Genomic DNA, 26,228 nt, shown 5'->3' on the forward strand with positions numbered 1-26,228 from the left:
TTAGAAAGCTTATTGTATAGAATCAGTTTGACTGTTGAAAATATAAACACCAAATATTAAAAGAGAAACATAATCTGACTTTTTGATAAGATGCAGAGAAAATACAATCCTAATAATTCTCTAAAAATACATGATAAAGCTATTATATTTATTTGGACAAAATGTTGTGCAAGTTACGCAAAACCTTTATATGGGTATTAATGCAAACACAAATGTTATTTATGACACTTGCAAGAATTCATGTATATGAAAAATCATAATCACATATTGGAAAGATTAACAGGGTTCTTTAAACAGTAAAGCATCTTAAAGAATTTTAATTCACATTTAGACCTCAAAACAGTGCTTTCCATGGCATTAAAATAACAAATATATTCTTTAAGTACGTGCAAACATTAGTTTTACTTCTACAAATACAGTACTTGAGACCACACCACACTATTCTTCATATAAAAATAAGTTCACACTCAGTCACACGCACACACACACGTACAACACAGGAGAAACAATTGTAAACTGCTGCCAAGGAGAAACTTGGTACCCTCCTGAGGCTGGGGAGAAAGGAAGCTTTCCCAGTACTTCTCAAGGAGTAGATTTTAAAGACTAGTTTCACATCACAGTAACTAAAATTCCTAAGCAAGACAGAAACAAAGCATTTCTGAGAATAAAGAGTTATTTCTTGTTGGAAGAAGAGATGAAATCAATCAATCAGTAAACAAAGAGTAGAGCCTCATTCTGAGCCCACAGTAGTGGCAGAACTCCACTAATATCAAAGAAATTGTTTCACATTCCTACTAATGTGAAGTCAGAATCTTATTTAAGACCTCCTCTTGTCTTTTACTCTACAAAACATATTTTTTAATCAGCTGGAACATAACCTAATTCCTCAAAAATGTCTGGTCCCTTCCAACTTCATTAGTTAGGCACCTGTATATCTTATTATCAGGGGTTTCAGTTAAGAGGGGAAAAAAAAAACTTGATTTATCTGCCTTTGGTCTGACAATTTAGAATGAGACCTTACCACTTCTCTTCACACAGAATAGCACTGTACTCCCTGCATAGTCCCACTGAAACCAGTGGTTCCATTTGCTGAGCCAGATTCCACTCACAGTGAGCAAAGATAGTAGAAACTGGCCTTTACCAGTAACTGCAGTTGCCCTAAGCTGAGCTGTACAGAACTTTGTGTGTATATGCACATTCGTAATTTTGCTGATGTAAGAAAGAACAGCGTGACCAAATTACATGCTTACATAAGCAGGACTTACATGAGCAAAGTGCATGGATGTTTATAAAATCAGGACCAGTTATGTTTGCTGGGCTAATCACCCTGCAATTCAGTTATATTGAAATGACTCTTAAAATCTTCATCCTGGTCAAAGATGAATGTAAAGTATAGTGTGCAAGATGCCCGAGTATGTGAGAAATGTACTAAAGGGAAGTGTAATATTCATAAAGAATAAAAGAAATGTAGTGAGCATTTTCAAAGACCCTCACATTCATATAGTTTTGTAGCAGCTATGGCAAAGGGTCAGAAATATATTGTGGTTACAATGCCTGCCTGCTTTGAGAAAACTAGCAATTCTATCAAGTCACATTTCACTAATGATGTGGTAGAGGAAATCACTATTTAAATTAGCCCATTACAAATTCCAGTTCTAATGTAAAATACATTAGTAACACAAAAGGGCTGTCTTTTTCCTTCCAGGCAGTACACATTTAGGGTTTGTTTCTTTTTAAATTATACTGACTACTGTTTGTTTGCAAGATGTAGACACTGAGAACTTAACAGTTAACAGCATTTCTGTCCAGTTCTTGTTCTTCACTGATCATCAAAGGGGTGGTTTTAGAATGTTCTGTATTTCCTTTACTCTCCTCACCTCCTAAATCCATTGATTTTGCAGGGTCTTGCTCAGAAGTATCCTGTGTAATGACCCTAGATGCTTCAGTTGCATTTCCTCTGACTGTAATGTGCTCCCAACCACCCTATAAAAGAACGATAAAGAGATATAAAAAAGAAATCACCCTGCAATTACAACATTTGATATGATGCTTTATATATACACTGCTAGTTTTATATTATTTGTTCTTTGTAAGGAAAATTGTCCTGCTCTGTCCTGAATCAGAAAAAAGGCTCCTTGTAAAACAAAATGAAAAATGTGGCAACATACTTAACTCCCAAAGAACCAACGTGCATATTCACCCGGTCTTAAAATCTGTGTGCAGACCTCAACATTCTACTTTGCTGCTTCTCCTGACCAGAACCCCTAAAATTGGTGAGTGTAAGGGCCCTCGGATACCCCTTGCTCTGGCAATTTGGCTGCTTGGGCTCAGAGCCAGCTTGGTGCTCCTGAGGGGCCCGGCGAGCCGCAGAGAGGCGACTGCAGCCAGGGCTGAGCTCCCTTCCCTTAGTGGGGGAGCTGCTTTAAGCTGAGGCTCTAGCGCTTGGTCCTGCTCCTGCTGCATCGCAGCCGTGCCTGTGCCTAGCCATGGGCCCGCTGATCAAGACTCTCAGACAGACCTCCTGGCCTCACCTCAGACCTTCCTTGTGGCCATGAGGTTCTGCAGTGATCTGGGCTCTGGGCTGCCCCGCACGCCTGCCCCACGCAGGAGCTGCAGGATAGGCCCTTACTAGCACTGCCCCTGCCCTGCCGGCCTTGCTACTGCGCTCAGCTCCCAGCTCCTCGTCCCTTAGGAAACGGCCAGCCTGTGCCGCTCCCGGACAGCGAGATACATGAAGAGAAAACTTGAGGGTGGTTTTTGTTATGGAGAGTTGAGTGGGGTCAGGCATTCACCCAGAGCCGCAGGAGTTTTTCTACCAATTTAAAAGGGGCCAGAACCTTGAAATAACCGTTCTCAAAACACTGAGGGTAATACAGAGCAAAAAACAATGAGGAATAGTCATGTACTTATAGGAGGGAATCTACTGTTTTGAAATGTTACTTTATTATTTTCTCTACTATAACAATTACCAAATCATAGTGAATACTTACTGAATTTCACTTAACTTTCTCCTGCTCAATTTTAATTTTCCATATTCAGAACTCTGTAACTACTATAGAAGAGCTAAAGTTTAGTAAAATGCAAATAAATGACTTTGCAATTATAACTGAATAACTCATTATAGTAAATTAAAAAAGGAAGTAAAACTGAAGAACAATTCAATTTTTTGCCAGTATATGCAAACTTTAGAAAGATCACCTGCTGAAGCAGGATGCTACCTTCCTTTCAAAGGCAGTGCTCATTAATCAGTAGGCAGCTGGATACCAACTCCAAAGCAGTATTATGCCCCCAGCACTTACCCCAATACCATAATCCCATGCAAGCCCTTTAGGTTCCATGGGTTGAACACCAGTCCGATGGCAGACTGTCCCACAGCTCAAACTGTGACTTCCTTGTACCTTGTCAGCTATTACCCAGACCTTAAGAAAGCAAAAAAGGCAGTAAAATGTATTCAGCATGCTGTTCTTCCCAGAAATTAAACTTCTAAAAATTCTTAAAATTAATCTTAATCCTTGCGTGGAGCAATAGTGTGCAATTCAGTCAGAGAGAAACCAAAACAAGGAACTAGGCACTGCAGCTGTAGTGAAAATGTTGCTAAGCAGTAGGACTTTACAGGAAAGATTTATACACACTCTCTCTCTCTTTTTTTCTTCCCCCCTTCATTTTTTTTTTTAAAAACAAGGGTGTTTATAGCAAAAGGCTGGCTGTATCACTTGGCCTGATTTTGTTGCCGTCAGGATTCCAGCATTTAAACAATGACATTGTGGAATAAATATAGCTAAACAAAGTGTTTCTGAAGAACATTTAATTTAATTACAAAAATATGTTAAACAATTTTTAATAAACGAATAAGATACAAGAAAGCCTAATACACACCTGGTCCAGGGGCCCTACAGACATTTTACGGATATTATTTGAAACATGATCCCATGTACATCCTTGAGGATAGCTTGGTGTGATACCTTGTCGATACCAAAGATTGCCTATAAAATAAGCAGTTTTAATAACAGCTCAGGACAACTACTTGTACAATGTGCTAATAAACAACATAAGAAATCAGTAGTTAATACTTGCCGTGTTCTGTGAAATGCATTATGCTTTTGACTATTGTGTTAAAGTGAAGGAAAGTGTAATTTCATACTTTGGAAGTTACATTTCTACAGTTACTCTTTATAACTTTTCTGAAAAACAACAGATACTCTGTTTTGTAAAATTTCTTGGGAGAAAATGTTTATATAAAGAACTATACATTAGAGAAGTAAAACAAATGAGATGGACATCTCTGAAGGAGACCAGTGTTGAAGGCTTTTTTTCTTTTACAAGAAGATCCTTCATAATTTGTTTTGCAATGATGGTGTAATTTTAGATTTTGCAAAACGAATGTATTCTCCTCCAGTTTTGTATATTCCAGGATTTCAGACAAAAATCCTGCCATGCAATTCTTTTCTTTGATATTCATCTCCATTAGATTCCCCTCCCCCCAAACAGCACAGATGCTGAATTTTTATTTAAACTACCAAATATATCAAAATACATGTCTTCAGAAAAGTAATTAAGCAGGCTGCCTACTCCATCTTTTTGGATATGAAATATTACTCCTCTTGGAGCAACAGTAAATTTTCCAAATGGATGATCTGACTTAAGACTCTCCTTTTAAATCAATTTGATTATACTTAATTTTTTTTCTGATTGCCCGTAACAAAGGTTACTAAAATAAAAAAAAATCCTCACCGTTTTTATCCAACACGAACACAGAAGTTCGTCCTACTGAGACTTGTTTTAACTTTTGTTTCTGAGGTGAAGGAATATGGTACCAACAGTCACCTAAAAGTCAAAAATACTCAAGTAAAAAATTGAGAAAACAGAATTATGTTATGAGAATTCTCAGTAAGGTTTGCAGTTGATACATGTAATAGTGCACAAAACTGGTGAATGACCTTATACTTGATATATTTTTACTAGCTAGTCTTTACAGACATACACATTGTTTTTAAACATCACACAGGGAAGAGCAGATTAACTGCTCTATTTAACATGATTATTATTCATATGCACTGTTTTGCATGCCTATTGAAAAGGCCTAAGCTAAACAAGTCTTTCAGATATGGTAGCATATTGAGCTTGCACAATGGTAAGAGGAAGATTGCATCAAAAAAGTTAACATTTCCTAGCTAGTAAGAGAGATCTATGCAAAAAAGAAGTAATTCTTTTTAAGTACTAAGAAAAACAGCATAAAGTCTTCTTCCATCTGGTGACTGCTCCTTTGCAAACTGAATAAAGTAACAGTTACTGGAATTCAAAAAAATCTGGGCTCTGGGCATCTATCTTAAGCTCTTCTGAAAACTGCAGCTTTTTTATTTTTATTTTTTTAAAAGAGATTGAAATTGCAGGAACCAGTGAGAATCAGCATTACCACAATGGAAAGGCTTTACTTGTCTGAGAGAGTACGTGGAGATCTGGTGGATGCTGCGTTAACAAGGTTCTCTCTCAGCCCTTCCGAAGACAAAAAAAAAGCAATTGAGTGATGCCAGAAGGACAGACGAAGTACTGAAAAAGTCAATCATCTCCTTTCCAACTACATGTACAGAACAGAAATCTGCTTTTATATATTAGTGCCTTCCATTCTCTCTTTTGGTTCTCTAGCCTGACTTTTCTATGGAAATTTGCGCTGAATTTAAGGATAAAGAGGGAGCAGGAGATGGGAAAACACTTTTGACATGAATGAATCTATAAAAATAAAAAAAAAAAAGAGAAAGAAAGGAAGGAAGGAGAAAGGAGGAGAAAGAAAGGAAGGAAGGAGAAAGGAGGAGAAAGAAAGGAAGGAAGGAGAAAGGAGGAGAAAGAAAGGAAGGAAGGAGAAAGGAGGAGAAAGAAAGGAAGGAAGGAGAAAGGAGGAGAAAGAAAGGAAGGAAGGAGAAAGGAGGAGAAAGAAAGGAAGGAAGGAGAAAGGAGGAGAAAGAAAGGAAGGAAGGAGAAAGGAGGAGAAAGAAAGGAAGGAAGGAGAAAGGAGGAGAAAGAAAGGAAGGAAGGAGAAAGGAGGAGAAAGAAAGGAAGGAAGGAGAAAGGAGGAGAAAGAAAGGAAGGAAGGAGAAAGGAGGAGAAAGAAAGGAAGGAAGGAGAAAGGAGGAGAAAGAAAGGAAGGAAGGAGAAAGGAGGAGAAAGAAAGGAAGGAAGGAGAAAGGAGGAGAAAGAAAGGAAGGAAGGAGAAAGGAGGAGAAAGAAAGGAAGGAAGGAGAAAGGAGGAGAAAGAAAGGAAGGAAGGAGAAAGGAGGAGAAAGAAAGGAAGGAAGGAGAAAGGAGGAGAAAGAAAGGAAGGAAGGAGAAAGGAGGAGAAAGAAAGGAAGGAAGGAGAAAGGAGGAGAAAGAAAGGAAGGAGAAATCACTCCATGGATCTGAATATATTAAATTTCCTAGTGCAGGTGCATGTAAGCAGTGAAATAGCTGCATCAGGCTACCACGCTCTGCTGTAATGACAGTTTACAAGTACTGACCTGCAGTTTTTTTTGGAGACACAGAACCTCGATAGAATGCAGAACCATCTCTAGCAATAGCCCACACTTGGTAAAATGCTCCAATTGAGACAGAAATGAAGGGCTGATCTGTACCCACATGAAGCCAGGATGTTCCCTAACAAATGACAGAAGATAAATTGTGAAACAGTAGTTAAAAACTCCATGACAAAACATTGTTGGTAACAACCAAACAGGAAAAAATTCTAGACAGTGAAAAAGATTCTGAAAAATACTTTTATATACCTTTGTGACTGAACAGAAACAAGGTGTCTGATCCTCAAAGATGTCTGGATATTTAACTCCCTTTGAAATTAATATCTGGGCTGAACTATAGCAGGACCTTTTCTGTTGAAGTCACTGGAATTTAAGCATCTACACGTCTGTAAACAGGTGGCTAAAGACTGTTTTAAATAACTTATTTTTATGAATATATAGAACAACAGTCCTACAGAAGTCTACTAACACAGGGCTTCAGATTCCAGACACAGAATTCAAGCTCTTGCTGTTGCACTGCTGTATGGATCTGTACTATTGTAACAGATCTGATAGGAAGAAAAAAAGAAAATCATCCCTAGAGCTTTTCAATTTTTTTGCAGTATTTCTCCAAATTCCATTCAAGTATATCATTATTTTTTTCCTGTTGTAAATATGGCTTAAAATTAGTGCCTATCAACCTTAATTTGGCATTCCAACATACCACAGAATGGTTAAGGTTGGAAGGGACCTCTGGAGATCATCTAGACTAACTCCCCGGCTCAAGCAGGGTCAAATCTACAGGGACATCCACACCTACCTGTCTTTTAAGAAGGGTCAACTCCAAGCCCTCTCCCAACCCCCCAAAAATCAATGAACATACTCCTATCGATATCAATAGATATTAGATTTGGGTCATAGTTTAGATAAGGTCTATCTCTGGGCAGTTTACTTAAGTGGAATATACACATTATCAACAGTTTAAAAAAGAAAAAAGAAAGGAACTAAGCTATCAGTGTGGAAAGTGGAAATATAAGAAACATGTTTCTCCAGGAGATACAAAGGATGAGAGAGGTTACTGCAAGTGAAGTGGCGCAAGCTAAGGTAGGTTTACAAGAGAACGATATTGTAAGAAACACGTGCAGAAAATTGTATTACAGTTGATGGATGAGGATTTTCAAATCTCTTACACAAAAGGGAATTAAAAAAAACAACAAGGGGCTTTGACAGAGGACACTGCATGATGCATTTATGTACTCAAATAATTACATTAAATAGACAAATAAGGCAATAAAAATGAACAGGGAGCCTTACAGCGGGATTTTGCTGTGTCACTCCAAGCCTGCAGAGCACGTCTCCTTTGTCACTGATTGCCCATAGTGCTACTGATTCTTCATCATCTGCATCTGAACTGGGAATTATGGAGATGTCCCATAGAGTAACAGGAGGCACTTCCAGCCATGGCCCATTGGTGACTATCTTACATTTTCTGAAGCAAAAAAAACCCAAACCCATCAAGAAGCATGCACTTTCTACAACTGAATTTACTCCCTTGTCCACAGCAAACAACACCCAAGTCCTCTCATTAATTAGGTATTATAAGAACTATTTTTTTTAAGTTCAAAAGAAGTTTACAGCTATCAGACTCACATTTTGAGTCACGTTTTGAATTCTGAAAATTTAAATCTGTTCCAATTTTGCAAAGCTTCTGCTTTTTTTTTTTTTTAGGAAATTGCTTTCTAAAACCAAGGCCCCTGAAGAAGTCTGCAGCTTGTGCTACACTGCTTCTTATCGTTCTAAAAACTTAACTGGCAACAGCTGGATAATGAATATTTGACCCGAGCTGAGAACTCTCTCTACTGCAGAGAGAACTCCACACCTGGTTCATTCCTTAAGGGAGTCATTTTACAATCTATTTTTTGGTTGGGACTTTCAGAAAGCAAATGGAATATTCTGAGGTAAGCAGAGACATGGCAGCTCTATGTGAAAGTGCTGGAGGTGGGTCATTCTGGGAATCAATACATTTTTCTGTAGAAGCTGCAACAAAGTAGTGCTGGTTTTTAGAAAAATTACATTGAATCAATCAGAATAGCTATTTCTGTGTATAAAGAATGTCCTACAGACTTGAGACATTCCTCCATTCTTCAGTTCTAAAAAACAGGATCCATCCCTGAGCTGTTTCCAATTTTAAATTAACAGTTAAAACAAGAAAAATGTTTAGGCTTGAGGGTATTTCTCAAGTTGTGTATTTTATTTCAAGTCACCATTTAGATTGATTGGATGCCATTTCTTTGTACATCTGTTTGATGCTCCAGGGCCTTACTTAGAAGGTCTTATACGAGGGCCAAAATACTAGCTTTGTAGCCATTGTAGAACAGTGTGCAACTGTAGGTTCACAGCAATTTATTAGCATAGTTATTAGACACTTTAGTACAAGAAAGCATAGAAAAGCCAGAAAAACAGTGAACGCACAGACTTGCCCTGCTTAATAGAATATGGTGATAGTTTGCTGTTTTCTCTGATTCCATCTAAATAGCGTATTTTTGATTTAAATGTCGTTGGGATTATGTGTAGCCTAGTACATGCTATGTGGAATTTATACCTTAAAACTATTAATATAAAAGGTACTTTTAACCAGTTGCTACAAGTGACCTAGTAAGTAGTAATTGTTTCTAGACTCTACTGTACAGTAATCACTTACCATAACAAAAATCTGATATAGAGTATAACTAGCTGGCTTTTATCTACAGATCCCACAAAAGCAAATAGGATATCTGCCTCTTAAGACTTCAAATGAAAGCCATAGTGCTACATGTTGAAGAACATGAGCCTCTCTCCTGAAGAGGGGTTGTTTACTGCACCTATCTTTGCTATTGCTCTTGTTGATTATGTGAAAAGCTAAAGGAGACTTCGGGGAACAGTCAGTGTTAGAGCTCTAAACTTGTATTTTTATCTTAGTTCCTTACCTTGCCCAGCGTCTCCGTCGGACGAAGTCTTTCATTGTCTTGTGCCCATGGTATGACCTGCCAGAACAGATTTAAATACGTGTTCATGAGGCTGTCAGAACATTTCCAACTTCAGTGGCAGCCTGACAGGACTGGCATGGGTCTACGCATCAGACACACCCTCCGGCTCTGTAATACTGGAACTACACAGTTTGCTAGGTTCACCTTGTTGCCCTACCTCCCCTTCAAACTCCAATGTTAGCACCTCCATACAGAGGGAGAAATCAAGGCATACTTCCCCTCCTAAGGCACGGCTAACATGCAAAACAGCAAACTAGAAGAAATAGGGACTTAAATATGCTCTTCGCCTGCTAGGCTGAAGTAGAAGAAGGTATTGTCTTACGCTGGGAAGTCTGCTGCATACTGCCAGCCTTCACGATCAGTTCCACCTGATGTATTAAAATCAATATACCAGTCGGATACCTATTGTCAAAAGGATAGTTTCAATAAGAAACATAGAAAATCCCAAGTATAATAAAAATAACCCCTTTCGGTATTTCCTCTCTGCTGTTTGGATTGCAACAGCTTGCTAGAAACATTCTAATATTTGCAACATAAATTCATACAAAGGTTCCCAAAGTCTGTCTTTTTAGAAATTCAGTTGAGACAAGGGATATTAGTAACAGAAGTCTAAATACAACTGAACAACAACAAAAAAAAATCCCATTCAGTGTTTAACATTATTTTAACCATGGGAAATTACTGCTAATGTATAAATGGGAAACCAAAGTTAAATATTATGACAAACTCAGGAATAAAAATCTGGGTCATTTGATGCAAATGCTAAGCCTTCCCTTCCTTTCTTAGTAAAAGGACTTTTAAAACAAAATTTACCCAAGACCACTGTGGTGAAGGAGGCTTTGTATTCATTTTTGTACATTCCTGCAGGCCAGATGCATCACTCCACATGTATCTGTCTGTGGGCAGACCTCTGTGATGAAACAGTTTAGAAAGAATGCGGAGTCATTTACAGCAACAGAGAATTTAAAAGGGGAAAAAAAACATATTCCTATTTTCCTAGCATTTCCTATTTTCATATATAAAACAGTCTTCAGTCATTAATCTCTTTATTTAGAAATATGATGTGAATGAGGTGGGTAGTGGGAAGCAATCTGTACAACTGCTTCCGATTACACCAAACTTGAAGTCAATGTTAAACTTTTCTCTGGACAATAATATTTCTCATTATGATTTAAAACTGGAAAGTGAGTTTCTCTGATACAGACACCCAGACGTGAATAATTTTTAAATATTTCTGTTCAAATATAGTACTTGAAGACCCAATATATTTAGCACAATATACACATGAATACATAGCTTTTAATACAAACTTTTGATCTATGGCCTTTATACTGAAACACATTGTAAGCAGGCAAATTTTGTGCGCTCACAAAATACAAATGTGTAATGCTTTGCTATAAATGCATTTTGAATGAATATTTACAGGTCCTGGAAACTTGAAGACTACATATTCAGTCTCAGGATAACAATAAATGTTGGGTAAGACTGAAGATAGAATTAACTACAATATCTATTTTGAAAAGCTAGAACTCTTGATGCTTCATTTGACAACAAGAAGAAACACACTAAATAAATAATAAGAGTAAATAACCTGCTGCTATATCCAGTGACTGGATTCCACCGTTGGTTCTCATAGATATAAACACATTTCACATCTGACTGTGTATAAATATTATCAGCACTACTGGCCAGTCCTGTGAGAAATAAATCATTTGGATTATAGCAAATCTAAACCTTAAAGACACCACATTCTAAACTCCAGTAGGCACAGTAACGTTGATAGTTATCCTATTTCTCACTTCTAAGCTGAAATATAAAACTCTAATAATCAAATTCTTCCTCATGTGTGACATATCCACTGTATAATTCTACAAATCTGACAGGCTAAAGGAAGGACAGTGGTTTGAATAGCTGACACCAATCAAGAGCAAGAAACGTGTACACCACAGCAGAACAATCACCCTTACCTTGAATGAAGCCACCTCCATATCCACCAGTGTAAACCCAGGCTGTGTGATCATACCCTATGCCCCACACTACACCTCGGTTATTGCACTCTATCATTCGAAGATGACCTCCAACTTGACGCCAAAACCTGCCAGAAACAGGACAGTATTTTACATTCATTCCACACAACAACTGTCAGGAATGCATGCTTCCCCCAACATACACCTTGACCATCCTAAAGAAAGGCAACTTTAGTTACTAGTTTGTTCAACCTCTGTCCAAACTAGTGCCTGAATGCAGTTGCCAATTGAAAGTATTCCCTTGAAACAACTACTGACAACTCATACTACTGAGAGCTCAAACTACCTTAGAATTACAGTGATTAGGTATACTTTTAGACCAGGCCATCACTTAATTTTGGTAATTTCATTTAAGATGCAATCCTGAAAACCTTTCAAGTCATTCTTGATGGGATCTTAAATAGACTTTTCAAATCACATGAATAGCTCCAGCATCTAAGAATTAAAATATGACCTAGTGAATTTCTTCAGATGCACTCATGAGTATGAAGGTTGCCATTAACCTTGTCATGGACAGGTATCTGCAGTGTACTAGAGACTACAGCCTGTCAAAGCCTCTGGCTTGGAATGAAAGACCATGTTTGCTGGATGGCTTCCCACGCAGAGAGAACAGCTCCTGGAAGCTCTTACATTTGATCACATGGCATCAGGTGTGGTCCAGCCTCCAGTTCAGGACTTGGCTCACTAACAAAGATGTCTCCTTTACAAGTGACTGACCAAATGGCATGGTGGGAAGGAGGGCCCTGAATCCGTCTACTTTCACAACAGGACATGCTCAGCAAGGCCAGCTACAGATCAAGGAAAAAGCAGAGAAATAGAAGGCACCTTTTACAGTCTGAACAAGCATATAGCAGATGCTCTAGTACTACAAAACAAAGCTTCACCTTTACAGGCTTTTGCAGATCAGCAAAATAAATTAGCAGCTGTTTACACAAAGCCTTTGTAATTCACTATTTTAGAAATTATGAACAGAATCACTGGAATTACTGTGACTTGCAATATCTGATCAGCATGTAATGTTTTCAGGGGTTCCACTACTTCCATTTATGTATGCGTGACATTCTATACATAAAAATCTCTACAACCACCACTGAAAATCAGCTTTTTCTGAGTTCTGCAGTGACAATAGGTAACACAGTTCTACCAACACAGAAGACAAGACTAGCCGAATTAACTCCTGACTCATTCGTAGCCTAATCCATACCCAGAGATTTCCAGAAGGAAAACAGTTTTTGCGTTACTGTGGTAACTGTGGCATCAGGAAATCTGCAAACTCTAGAGGAGACAGGAAGCCTCGGGTGCCTCTAAATAAACTTGAACAGAACTTTTTGAATACCCAGTCCTATTGTCAGAATAGATAAGGGCCCTAGATATTGCAAATGTAATGCTCAGATTTCAGAAACGAGGCTTTATGTTTTACTTCAAATATTGCCAGCTTGAAATGGAAGGTTCACAATAGTACCCAGTCATGCATTTCTTGCTCTGTCGTGGCTGCCAGACGGATCGGCCATCGCTGCTTTGTTCTTTCAGGTGTATACAGGGCAAAGGAGTGTTTGGCTTCATTCAAAACTTCAACTAGAATAGTGACTTCATTCAGGAACACATGGATATACTAGGACAAAAGAAAAAAAACGGCTGTAACTAAGGCAAACTTGGATACACCTTCTTCAGCACAAACAGGTCTGCACTTCGGGACTATGAACATTCAGCTCTCCCAGAGATAGCAAAGAATTAATTCTTAGTGCAGGAAGAATCCTGATCATGAAGTGGGGCTAAATTTACAATCCGTCATTAGCTTTTGTATCAAATTGCCAACATGCATCAACCCAATTTGTGAAGACCATGGCTAGCCAAGCATAGTTCTTCATTCACAAACAGAAACATTTTGTACTTCCAAAATAATTCCTAATTAGTGCAAAGCTGATAGTTTAAGTGACGTGGATGCTTGCTGACTTGGAATTGCTGAGAGGGTGGGAACACAGCTATAGTTAGAAAAGCTTTTAATTTGCTATTACCCCAGCTACATTTGAATTGCTTCACAAAATTGAGAATAACAGTGTGTCACAATTTGCCTCCTTTAGAAAACTTTGTTTTCCCTTCATAGGCTTTCCTCTGCCAAGTGCAGTTCTGCCAGGTTTTCAAATGAACACACCTTTTTCTCCTCATGATACATGTAATAAATGAACAGGATGCTATCTCGCATTCCGTCACTCCCAGTGAACTGTTCAAGTGCAACTCGAACATCCATCCATTTATGAGGCTTCCAGTTTCTCCACCATTGCAAGGTCCCAGTTTTAACCCAAACTGACTGTAACACAAGCACAAATTTACAGGAATAGGTAAAGAAACTCTATGACTCTTCTCCTTCCTCACAAGTATTATTTGTGATAACAAGGAAACCCTGCTGCAGGTTAGTCTCTACCACATTAGTTAACTTTGACAGAGTATACCAGAGCATTCAGAAAGCTGAAAACAAAATGAAAACTGGCAAACCTGGATAACAAGGTATAAAGAACATGGGTACATCAGAATTAATATGGTACCTCTGCAGAGAATTCAGTACCACACAGATACTAATTGACTCTCATGTGCTCCTCGTTAACTTGAGCAAGGAAAACACAATTTTTGTTCTGACTTTAAAGGCTTTTGACAGAATCCTTTTAAACTTGATTAAAACTGTGGACTCCAAGTTTTTTTTAATCAGATAACCGCATATATCGTTTTGCAGTTAGCAAAGAAGGGACTGAAAGTCTGAAGGAATCTGAAGAGAGATGCAAGAATCCTATAAAAAGGGATTTTTAAAAAAGTGCTGCTATTTAAATACTGTTATTGACATTACCATCAATGCCTTATTTATGCGAGTTATTTAATCCCCTGAAGGCTGCAGAGAGAAAAAGCTCACCTGAATCTGTGTTTCAATTAAGGAGCCTCATTCAGTGGTAGAATAATTCATACTTGTTCCACTGTTCTTAAAAATTTCTCAAATGTCTGTGGATTTAAGGTTTCAGTGTACTTAAAAATACTGACTGATGCTGCATTACTTCCTGAACAAAACAGTCAAGCTAATGTTTTTTACATATAAATTACTGCTCAAGGTTTAATAAGCTGTTAGTTTCTCACAGGGAGCCTGGAGAGTGATACTCCAGGGCAGAAGTCACAGACAGAAATAAGGACAAAAATATAAAGCAGACCCAAAGTTCAGAGCATTACATTTGAGAAGTACTGTTGATACCCAGTACTGACACAGGTAAGCACTAAATAGAAATGAGTAGGCATCCCCATTGCTTACCTGCTCAATAGCCTGTTCATAGTGCCTAAAATTCTCCAGTTCCCGCTTTGTCCTTTCACTGAGCTGTTGAAAAATCTGCTTTCGCCATGCCGCTGTCTGTGCTGGGGTGATAGACAGAGAAAGAGACTGCACAGAGGATGTCAAACCTAGAACAGAATCAAAACCAATCAACCCCAGTGAGCTTTGAGTACAATTTTGTGAAACAGGCATTCAAGGAAAAACACACTGTTGCTTTGAACAGTGGACCAAATCAACCCAGTCTAATGTAATTTTTCCAATTAATACTTTGGGATCAGTGTGTTATAGCTAGACTTCATAAAGAATCCAGATAAATGGGAACACTAGATAATTGTATAGAATCTTTCCAAGCTAGATCTATATAGTAGGGGGAGGCAGAAAATACATATTTTGTGACTAAACTGCAAGATTAGATGACATAATGCATGAACAGTTATGCTGTTACTAAACACTGAGAAGCCACAGGTCATGCCAATTGTTTTATTTTGAAAATGTGATTCTATTCCACTATCCATCGAGAATCTATATTCAAACTCTATCCAACTATCAGCTGAGCTCACATTCGCAATGCCTCTTAAAGTAAATTCTCTATCTTACCCTTGTCTCAGCAGGAATGGTAGCAGCAAGGCAGTATCATGGTACTTTTTTATCTCTCAAGGGAGCTCTCTTAATTGCTTTCAATTACTACCAACTGATATTATGGCTTTGTTTTGCCTGAAGTTCCAGTTTCAGTGGCAATTATTTTGCATAATTCTGTCAGAAGCTCAGAGAAAATATCATCTTTACATTTATATCAGATCTCAGTCCCAAAGTGCTTTGCAGCTAAATGCATGCAGCACTATCCTCAGACATGGAGTGTAACAACAAACCACCATAAAAGCAAATGGGTTCTAGGAAGATTTGAGCTATGGTTGTCTGAAAAAACCCATCATCACCATTTTTTCTTAAACAGCATGATAAATTGTGATTGGGACTTAGGGTCAGTTGTGGTGAGTGCAGAATACCTGATGGAACAGTGAACCATTTCAACGTGCTGTAAGAGTCTACAAGACAGCCTCCTCCCGACACCCAGGCCCACAGTGGGTGCTCATCAGCTCCATACTGTTCTTCAGCTCCCACAGAGAACATGCCCAGGGAAGACAGGCTGGATGTTTCCGCAAAGGTGCTGACAGAGAGGACCGGGTGCTTTTGGGCCTCCTTCAAGTCAATGTTTGTCCACTGCAATTCTGCAGAAGGATTCTGGTTCGTAGAAGATTTACGTTTTTCAAGATTAGCTTTCTCATTACTTGTCAAAGCAACACTGGCTTCTCCTTGATCAGAATCCAGGGAATCCACAGTCAAATCTGCACTTATTTCTGCTGTCTGGTTGCCTGCACCATTACCACTGTTGCTGGCTGCAGCTCCCAATGGGGGAGTGTTGGCAAGGTTCATAGATACACTTGGAAGCTCTGTATCAGAGGAAGTATCTGCATCACCCTGAATGATCGCATTTGTTTGGTTCTGAATATCATCAGTAAAGAAACAGCCAGCACTGAAAGACAATTTGATAATTAATTATCATTCAAAGCATTATAAGTTAGCACAGGCCTGAGACCACAGACATAGAGACAGGCATAGCCTTTCAGCTTTAGGAAAGAAACAGTAGACTTCTTTTTTTTTAAAGGTCAAACTATCATCATCATCAAGGCAAAAGTATCTAACATTCTGCACACCAGTCTAGTAAATCTGAGACACAGGAGGATTTTTCATTGGTCTTTACAATCAGTAATGTTGACTGCCTACAGCTCTCAGGAATACATTGAAACAACATCATATTTTTGGATAGCAAATAACAAATAGAACTTTTTAGAGACCATTAATTTTGTGATTTTTCTCTCAACTAGTGCTTGTTTGGAGCACGTTCTGACTCATAAGGTTAAAAAAGCAGCTTCTGCAGCACTCCCGGCTTTGTTGGCACCACTTGCACAGCCAGCAGGTCAGCAGTGAGCTGCTGATTTAACCTCTCTAGGAAAGAAAACGGGACAGTGACACTCAGGAGAAGGATAACCATAGAGATGGTTAATGTAGAGATGACATTCCTTCACAAGTAAAATGCATCCTATTAGAGAGCAGTTCTTGATAGCAATAGTAAATCCCAGAGAAATATACTTTATTGCAAGGATGCAGTGAATTCCAAAGTGGGAATATCAGCTTCTACTCCAAGTGAACTTTAATGGCAAAAAAAGACAAATACTCTTTGGCATATATAATGGTTGGAGACACCTCCTCCCTCCTCCATGTCTGTACAGTGTGAATGTACAGAACTATCTCCTATCATTGAAACGCTCAGCTTATAGAGTTTAGAGAAAGTATCTTATTAAGTACCTGAGTAAACTTGTTGAGCTCCCAGTCTGAGATCTGTCACACTCTCTGCCAGATACAATTGCTTTCCACATCTTCCCACTGAGCTCACTTGGCGTGACACCTTGACGGAAGTAAATTGCTCTATCATCACAGCCAATTCCCCAGACCTAGAGAAGGAAAGGTCTTGAAGAAGGAAATGGCACAGAGTGCAGACAGATACCATCTACAAAAAAGTGCAGTGCTGGAAAATTCACGGCAAGGATCTACTGGACTCACCATTTACCTTTTGCATTCTTCAGTAGTGCTGATACTGTAGATGAAATATAAAACTGTACCACTAAGAGAAGACTGTTTGTACCTGAATGTGTCATACAAGAGGCATGCTGACTGTTACCTTCTGGTAAATAATTTGGCCATACACTCCGTCCTAGAAGTTCAGTCACATGGACCTCTTGTTCAACTGTCCATATAGCACTGTTGACAGTCTTTACGTCATGTGTGAATACTGCCTATATAAAGGGGAATGCAAGTGTCGTCACAACTGGTATACAGCTGTCTTACCTGGTTATTTAAGCCTACATTTACCATCATCATTTCTCCAACCATTTCAATCCAGCTTGTTCCACAAGGATTATGCGAATTCACACCTCTTCTAAACCACACCTACAACAACAGCAGCAGAAGTTTAAAGTTTGCTCCTTCTGTACAGGTAGGCAGACAAGCGAGAATTCAGTTTCTTACTCTTAATCTCCAATACTGACTTGCCACATTGCCTTCTTAAGGCAATGGCCTTCTTAATGAGCACTGGTTCATTTCCTTTATCACGTAAAGACAGAGTAATTCTCTTAGTAGTTTCTAGACTCTGTGTGCATGTGACCCTACCAGAGCCAGAACTGCCCACAAGGATGATCTAGACATCTTGTTAAGACTTTCTGTAACAGTTTTAGTCTCTTTGCCACTGGAAAAAAAAATCTATTACATGTTAGCTATAGGCTGGTTTTGGTCACTCTGAGTGGATTTCTAAATAGTGTTTCTACCTTCAAACCCAAAAAGCAATGCCAAGAGAGAGAACTGCAGATTTCTTTAGAGGTGGAGCTTTTAAAATTTTCTCTCTTAGATTAGTTTTTACTTATCAGAAAGTGTCTGTCTGTGGGCTGGGTACCTCTAGGAGTAGGATATGGTCAGATAATGGAAAACAGCTACTGTGGAAGTTGTTTGTCAGCTGACTCACATAACACACTTGGCTACTTTATAGCAAATCTGAAGAAAAACGTATTAGCTTAATCCTCATTTATAGTGGTTTTATTCGGCAAACAGACACAGTCAGTTACCATGGCTCAGCTGACAAGCAATAATTCATTAAACCAAGGTAATTCAATTATTTACAACTGCCAAACCTATCCTTATCCTGAGGTAGGTGCCAAAGGGAGAACTAAACAAATGGTATAGGTATTTTGATTAAAAAACACTTCCTGTATTTCACTTATGTAATTTCCTCAGGTAAAGAAGCCCTTAAGCCGTACAGGGTACAAGGAATCTCTTTTATATTATCCATCTTAAATTGTCTGTAAATCCTGGAAATTACAATGTCAGAGTAAGAATCTAGAAGTATTACAATGTCTTAGTGTTCGAAGTAAAAAACTGTTTTCTTCCAAAGCAGAAATCATTAATGTTTTTGGATGGCAGATGAAGGGATCTGATTATCACCAGTCCAAAACCATCCTAGGTCATTCTCAAAGACTAAGTTAAAAACCTAGTAAGCAAGTGAGACACGGCTTTGTCTCTTCGGAGACAAGGCAGAGCAGCCAGAAGCCCATTTAATTTTGATGCTCAATATCCCTTAATAGTAGGCCCCTTACATTCCCCCACATCATACACACCTACCACATCTGTAAGACTCAGGTTTAGAAAATTCCTTCCAAGAGAAAAGCAAGATGTCTACTTGGAGTTACACGCAACTATTTACATTACAAACCACAGAGCATTCCCATAACAAAAGGGGGACTGGGACTCCCCATGAATGTAGGGAGTTCTAATCACCAGTATTTCCTATGAAAATTACATGCAAGCTTGAAAAAAGCAGAAACAAACAGGTGAAAATGTAGAACTAGAGCATAACACCTCTTACTTTTCTGTCTTTTGTAACACCCCACACCACATCAACACCCACAGAGATGTGCATAATCCCATTTTCAGAGCTTGGCGACTCCACAATACTCCAGGAAATTCCTGCAAGAAACAAAACCAGGAAGCCATTCTAGGTTAGTTTCTTATTCTACACTATGCAAATAAGAGGGGTTCCCTGCTAAATATAACAAAGATCTACCTTGAGGGTTATTCCTATCAATTCCTTCTCTCACAATAGCTTGTCCTTCCCAAAGAGTTGCCCAAAGGAGGTCATAGGGTCCACAGCTGATCTGCACAACTTCACCAGGAGTGGCAATTAAGGACCATGTAGAACCTTCTGGATTATGAAGGCAAACATTTTCTCTGTACCATACCTAGACAAAGAAAAAGAAAAAAAAACGTCTTGGAAAAAATACCAATGTAACAATGAAACCAGTCAGACAAGCATGAAGACAACCTAGACTAGAAAAAGTCTGCCTTTAATAACATTTTTAAAAAATGTTTGCACAGTGACCTTTAAAGATAACTTTTTGATGTTGGTTATGCAGTTAAAGTCCATTTCCTTATGTACTAAGGGAGGAGGTGCTTCTACAGACTGTCTTTTACCATGCAAGTGAATCAGAACGTATGACCTACTGCTACTATGCATGTATTTCAACATTTAAAAACACTTCAGTAGATTTCAAGGCACAGTAAATAAACCAAGAACGAACAAAGATATAATGCAAAACCATTACTGTTGGACGACAGCCCAACCTTATTCTCAGTGAGCACAGCATGCCACGTTATCAGTCAAAATTCCATTCTCTACATAGCCCTCAACGGCATCCAGCCTACCTGCTAGTCTTGGCCCTACTGTCTGTGTACTTTCCTAGAGCCTACAGTGGAAATAGGAAGGTCAAACATAGAAAGCACCCTGTGGTGGGCACATAAGTGTTCCAAAACATGACTGTTGAGTGCCAAATCCTCATTTTTATAAATATTTTATTTTCTCCGGGAACTTTTGCTTGGGAAATTAAAGCATTTTACAACATCTGTTAAGTAAAATTGCTGAGTGTGATGCTGTCACTTATTACTGGGAAGCCTGAGGCATAGGGAATTTTATTCTGAACAATTTAACCAAGGTGTTCCTGCCTGGAGAGGCAGACAAAGTGTGAATGAAATCTCAGACTACCTCTTAAGATTATCACATTCTTCCCCATAAGACCACAAGTTAGGAATTGTCTAGAGACAAAGGAAGGCTACTCAGATACATGCTGTAAGAATGAAGGAGGGAAAGCAGCACACAGCAAAATAGGAGAGACTTTATGATAGCCCTAAAAACAAAAAATGAAAGATGTAGTTTTCAACAGAAAATAAATTAAAAGCATTCCAGAGCTGAATTCCATACTGCCAAGTCAGGAGATTCTAATAGCAATCTCAGACCTAGTATCCCAGGGAGTTTCAGTAAGCAAAAGGCCAGCCTGTGAAGGACTTAAGGGGAAATACAGTTAGCTAACAATTCAAAACACCAGCCTATGTTTCCTGATCAATGATAAGTTTTGGAAAATTGTTTTGTAATCTTTTCCTTGAATTAACTTCTGACTCTCCACCACAGAGACATGGTGCAATGCTTTGCAACAATCTTTATCACCTTTTAAGGCTCCTTCTCTTTATTAGTCGTGCCATACTCTGCATGCAGCCCTGCTGTCTTCATGAGCATTTTGCAGGCTATAGGACAGTACTCAGCACAGACTTTTCGGATTCAGCTGTTTATACTGGCTTGCTGCTTCTCCATAACCTCGTGAGATACTTGTCCTGAACCTTCCCTTTCCCTTTAGAATGTAGGTTGTTAAATAATGGAGTCTTAAAGTAGCTTTTCATCCTTTGCTAGATACACCACCAGCATAGGTTCTTACCATCGTAAGATGGTAACACATCGGCCTTGCTTTAAAAGCACTTACCTCCCATTCGATGTTAATTTTTATATGAGAAAACTGATGGAACATGCACATACCCTTCCTTGTAAAGAAACTGCCCATACTGATAAACGGCCAACAGGCTCATCAGTGATTTCCCATCCTCCAATGGAGATATCATTGAAAGGGTCTGGTAACTGATCTGGATCATCATGTGATGTAATCTGAAGCAAAGAGAAGGAAGGTTAAGAACAAAGAAAGAGACATTACAAATAGATCGTGATGATCTGGCTGGTGGCTTAACTCAATTTCATTTACAGTTTTGCATTCTCAGAATGGAAGCAAGTAATAATTACTCATACAGATAAGGCACATAGCTAAGTGAATGAAGTTAAAGAGGTGCAACCTTGAAATAAAATGTTCGGTCATACAATCAAAGCAACTGAACAAGTTGATTTGAAATCCGCAAAAGAGCTGGGCCTCTAACTCCCACTGCACTACCAAGCGATTTGGCACCTTATTACCATGGATTTCTATGAAAAATCCCAACTTTCAAGAATTACAAGATTGGAAGCCAAATAATCCAGGCTCAGCCTATAGAACAGTGATAAAATGCCAATTTCTCAGCACTTCCAGTTGACTTTTTCAGAAATCAGTTTAGTTAATATTTAAATGAAATCAGAACCTTTGCCCAAACGTCCCGTGATTTGTATCTCCTGTATCTGATCCACCTCCTGCGTCGGACACATGAATTCCATTTCTTATCCTTTGTGTAGGTGCTGGGGAAGTCTATGGCATAAGTCCAACCCTGCAAACAGAGGGTTTCTTTTATGAAAATTGGGACCAAGCGAAAACTTGAAATCATTAATCAGAGTAATTGTGCATAAGAGTTACTCCTACAAACATAATACAAATTATTGTGCATGTCTTAACAGCTCTGATTAACAGATCAACTAATTCTATGAATGATTTATGAATCCTGTCCTAATGCCTCTGCATGAGACATACAGGACAAACAGGACACAGTAAAGCATTTTACTTTTTCATAGTAAAAATCTTAAACCAGAATGATATCCAGTTGCTAACATTTCATGGTCTGAGCCAAAGTTCATTCAAGTCCAGTAAATAAATAAATACAAACATTCCCACAGGCTTCAAAAGCCTTCAGACAAGATCCTTCCTTGTGAGCTATTTCCCAGTAGGAACTGGCTATGGGAAGTTAGTGCCTTTTATTTTACAGACTGAGGATTCCCAGAACAGATCTCTTTTTGGTATTGTTCACCTACCCCTTTCTCTGTTGGTTCCCCTCCAATATTTTCATCCACATACCAGTCAGACTCCCACTCCCAGTGTGGTGAAGGCAGTGTGAAACTATCAAGCTGCTGATGTTTTAGCCCGCTCACATCACTCCACTGCCAGCGGTCGCTGGGCATTAATTTCTCACAAAAGCCTCCAATTGGATTCCAGCGCTGCCAGAAATGATAACAATTATTTTAAGATCACCATCACTTCATTGGACATACAAAGACCCATCGGGGTCATCAGTGATACATTTCTTTCATTCTGCATTTGAAAAGGATTAATTCTTGTGGTGAATGACAGTGTTCATACTCTAGGCCTCTAGCTAACGCTGTCTTTGGAAGGAAGCTTCTTTAAATATCAGGGAAGGGCTGGATTTCAACTACATAAAGAGGAACACCTGATGATACAGTTTTATTAATAAGCAGTGCCTTTTCCTTTGGTGATGTTGTACACCATGAAACTGTAGCATTAATATATTGCTGTACAAATGGCTTTGGGATCTCTAATCTAATCCCTAAGATAAAGTTAATTAATATCTTGCCTATCCTAGAAAAACAACACAGTTGCTATACCAGAAAGTATGTCAAGATAACTACATCAATAAATCTTTTCCCTTTACCTCATATTAAAAAGAGTTTTTTTGTTTTGTTTTGTTTTTTTTTTTAACAAATCTGGCTTTAACCAATGTATAGAACAAAAAACTCACTGGAGTTTTCACCAATGCAGCTGCGATATTTTTTCCAAACACTCAACCACTACAGAAATACTAGCAAAATTTCTCATGTAAAATTGCCCTTCACCTTACGGTACAAAGAAAATGAATGCTTCCAGATTCTGTTATAATTATTATGCAAAATATTGTTTATGCATACTACATATGCATACTACAGACATACATACAATACATATATACTATACATGCATACTAGGAATCTGGCAGAATTGCTTATAAATTATTCAAGATTTAACTTTTTTGTTGTTAGCTTTTGCAAAATATTTCCTTCTGTGCTTCTTAGTATTTTGTTTTCCTTCTTTTCACAGCTTAAAACCAACAAACAAAAAGAACAAATAGATTTTAAAGTTTTACATTTTTTAAAGAACAAGTTTACATAACTAATGCCTAGAAAGTTTTATCAATATTAAACAATACATAAAATTAGTTTGCTTTATTTTTACCTATGCTAGGTAAGCTAATGTTTCAACCTCTGTTTATCTGGTCACCCCTTAGAAAGTAGAGAAATGCGCAGAATGAAATTTTTAAATTTTCTCTCTCAAATGACTTTTGGTTTATTTAAAAACAAAATAGATAGACTGCCTTTAAAATATTATTTTAAAGGCATTCTTTTGAAGTATCTTACATAGAAAGGACCATCTCACATAATAAGACTTCTATGCAGAGTTGGAAATACATTGTATTTTAACACATAGTTAAGCTTTTATTATAGAGTTCTTTGAAATACAGGAAAATAATATTTGCTTAACAATAATATATTTTTGGTGATGTACCTTTATTGCCTGGCAGATACACTGGACTGGAATTTTCTTAAGGGACTGTGTGTTTGTCACTAAGGAAAGGAACACATGAGGTGTAATGGGGGAATGTCCCAGTCTGAAATGGCTTGCCTAAAACAGGCCATAGCTCACACTATTGTCTGTTTTTGATAAGAATTGGAAAGTATAATCTTCACTTGGGAATTAAAGTATGCATGCTATATGGCGCATGTATACTCTTTAGAAACATGAGGCAAGAAACTGAAAAAAGCAAAACCAAACAATCTTCCCATGGGAAAAACATGCAGAGACAATCGATCTAAGGATTTGTTACATTCTTTTCTGAAGAATACATGGCAATCTAACAGAGGCACCCATAACATTTCATACCTGATTCTCGTAGGTTTCTTCCTGGTATCTAATAGGAACGTCACCTGAGAATACATAGGTGTATACTTGATGATCACAGGCTATTCCCCAGCAGCACTGTTTGACTGCAGAGACCCGTTTGAATTCCAGCTGTGCATCCTTACAGAGCTCCCAGTACTGGCCAGCAGTAGATAGAGTGTAAACCCTCCCAAAAATGTCGACAGCCCACAAAAGGGAACTGGACATGGCCATGTCTGAAAAGCAAAAAACAAGTTATTAGTAGAAATGACAGTTTTAAGAAATGGATCTTGAACCTACTATAGATTGGTTCAATTTTGAGCCATCATCAGTCACATCAAATAAAAAGTAAAAAGTGATCTTTTGAAAAGAGCCCACGTGAAGCAGATAACCAGATTACTTTCAGTAGGAGCTGGGCGCCTAAACACTTAGACAGCTCTAAAAATCCACATTAAAGATCTTCCTGCAAGCACACTACTGTCCAAACTACGCAGCCTTCCATTAACATGGCAGCTTTAGCAGGCTAAGCACAGAAGTCCAGGCTGCGCAGAGACACGGGGATGAAGTAGGATGGAACTGCCCAGACCTAGTAATGCCCTGCACACACTGCTCATCCCAGTCCAGGGGGACTGACTAGTACTGCACGTGTCAATGGTGAGAGCAAAACCGCGGAAAATTCGGAACAGCTAGGCCTATATCTGTGCTTTATCTCAACCTGTGCATGTACCAATGGGAAAGCAACGCTCACAAAAATAAGCCTTTCAGAATTAACATTTAAAATTCTGCAAAACAGTCTTTTTAAGAACAGAAAACATGATGCATTTAATCTTAAATAACCAGAATGCCTGCGAGTCTGGAGCCGAGGAAGTCAAGTCATGGATAACGCAGTGGAAATACCTGTCTAGAGTAGGCAGATGATAAAGAAAAGCGATACTTGGGTGTATGACAGGCGGACAAACATTCAGAGGAGCGCCTCTGTCTGCATCGTGACAAGGCAGACAAGGCAGCACCTGAAAATGGTAAAGTTTCAAGCATTCCAGGAAGTATGGAGTCAGGAAAAACGCCGATGGGACTGACTGAAGGCAGCAAGGATAAGGGAGAAGCAGTTCCTGCATTTCTTTCTTCTTCGAGCTTTCGAGACAGGGAGCGTAGGGAACCGCAGGGAACCCACAGGGGATGCGGGATCTTAGGCCCCTCCCAGGCTGGGCCCCTCTGCACCGGCTGCACGGTTCAGCGCGACGCCGCTCCACCGGCGAGCGCGGGAGCGGCCGGGGGCAGCGCAGCGCAGCGGCCGCGGCACCGCGGCGGCCGCTGGGGCGGCGGCGGCGGCGGCGGCTCGGGCGAGCGCCCCGGCGGGCCGCGGCCGCCCCGCCGCCAGGAGCCCCCGCTCCCGCCCCGACCTCCCGGTGCCGACGGCCCGGCCCGGCCCGGCGGGCGGCAGCGGGGCGGCTGACAGCGGCTCCCCCCGCCCGCCGCCGATCGCCCCTCACCTGCCTCCCGCCCCGGCCTCGCCGCCGCCGCCGCCGCCCCGGGCGGATGGCGCCGCCTCCGCGGCCCGCAGCGGCGCCAGGGCAGCGCCGGGCAGCGCAGGCCGCGCGCTCCCGTTGGCTGCGCCGCCTCCAAGCGCCGCCGCCATTGGGCGAGCGGGCGGGCGGGGCGGGGCCGCCGGGCGGCGCGGCGCGGCGCGGCCCTAGCGCGGGCCGCCCGGGAAGGCAGCGCCTCCGCCGGGCCCCGCCCCGCCCCGCCCCGCCCCGCCAGCGCCCCCGGCCCCCGAGGGCAGCACAGGGAGGGAGCGGGAGGCGCCGCGCGCCCCGCCGCGGTAACGCGGGCTCCGC

The 26,228-nt window shown here is 39.8% G+C and overlaps 1 protein-coding gene across 2 annotated transcripts; it reads right to left on the bottom strand.

Moving 5' to 3' along the window:
• Positions 1–56: 56 nt before the first annotated feature.
• TECPR1 (tectonin beta-propeller repeat containing 1) lies at positions 57–25,937 on the bottom strand. Of its 2 annotated transcripts, XM_062588482.1 has the most exons (25): positions 25,884–25,937; positions 24,397–24,629; positions 22,500–22,682; positions 21,899–22,021; positions 21,312–21,437; positions 19,515–19,689; positions 19,317–19,417; positions 17,750–17,851; positions 17,210–17,355; positions 15,850–16,376; positions 14,828–14,973; positions 13,691–13,846; positions 13,001–13,150; positions 12,169–12,326; positions 11,479–11,606; positions 11,103–11,205; positions 10,325–10,421; positions 9,834–9,913; positions 9,452–9,508; positions 7,800–7,974; positions 6,492–6,627; positions 4,732–4,824; positions 3,877–3,983; positions 3,300–3,419; positions 57–1,983 (listed from the first exon to the last, which is right to left on the bottom strand). In XM_062588482.1, exons 2-25 carry the CDS (start codon positions 24,625–24,627, stop codon positions 1,783–1,785), a joined length of 3,621 nt encoding a protein of 1,206 aa, XP_062444466.1. In that variant the 5' UTR covers positions 24,628–24,629; positions 25,884–25,937; the 3' UTR covers positions 57–1,782. The 2 variants fall into 2 exon arrangements, with proteins under 2 accessions (XP_062444466.1, XP_062444467.1); XM_062588483.1 differs by lacking the exons at positions 57–1,983; positions 3,300–3,419; positions 7,800–7,974 and having other exon boundaries at positions 3,895–3,983.
• Between the last annotated feature and the right edge of the window lie 291 nt (positions 25,938–26,228).

This window comes from Rhea pennata, chromosome 15, assembly GCF_028389875.1.
Source record: "Rhea pennata isolate bPtePen1 chromosome 15, bPtePen1.pri, whole genome shotgun sequence".
Classification (NCBI taxonomy): domain Eukaryota; kingdom Metazoa; phylum Chordata; class Aves; order Rheiformes; family Rheidae; genus Rhea; species Rhea pennata.

Bases quoted from the DNA above. Each gene is read 5' to 3' on its own strand.
- TECPR1 (XM_062588482.1), bottom strand. From the start codon at position 24,627: ATGGCCATGTCCAGTTCCCTTTTGTGGGCTGTCGACATTTTTGGGAGG. The intron at 9,509-9,833 runs GTAAGACAATAC...CTGTTCTGGCAG, and splicing joins TATGCAGCAGACTTCCCAGC to GTCATACCATGGGCACAAGA. The intron at 4,825-6,491 runs GTCAGTACTTGT...TTTGACTTTTAG, and splicing joins GTCTCCAAAAAAAACTGCAG to GTGACTGTTGGTACCATATT.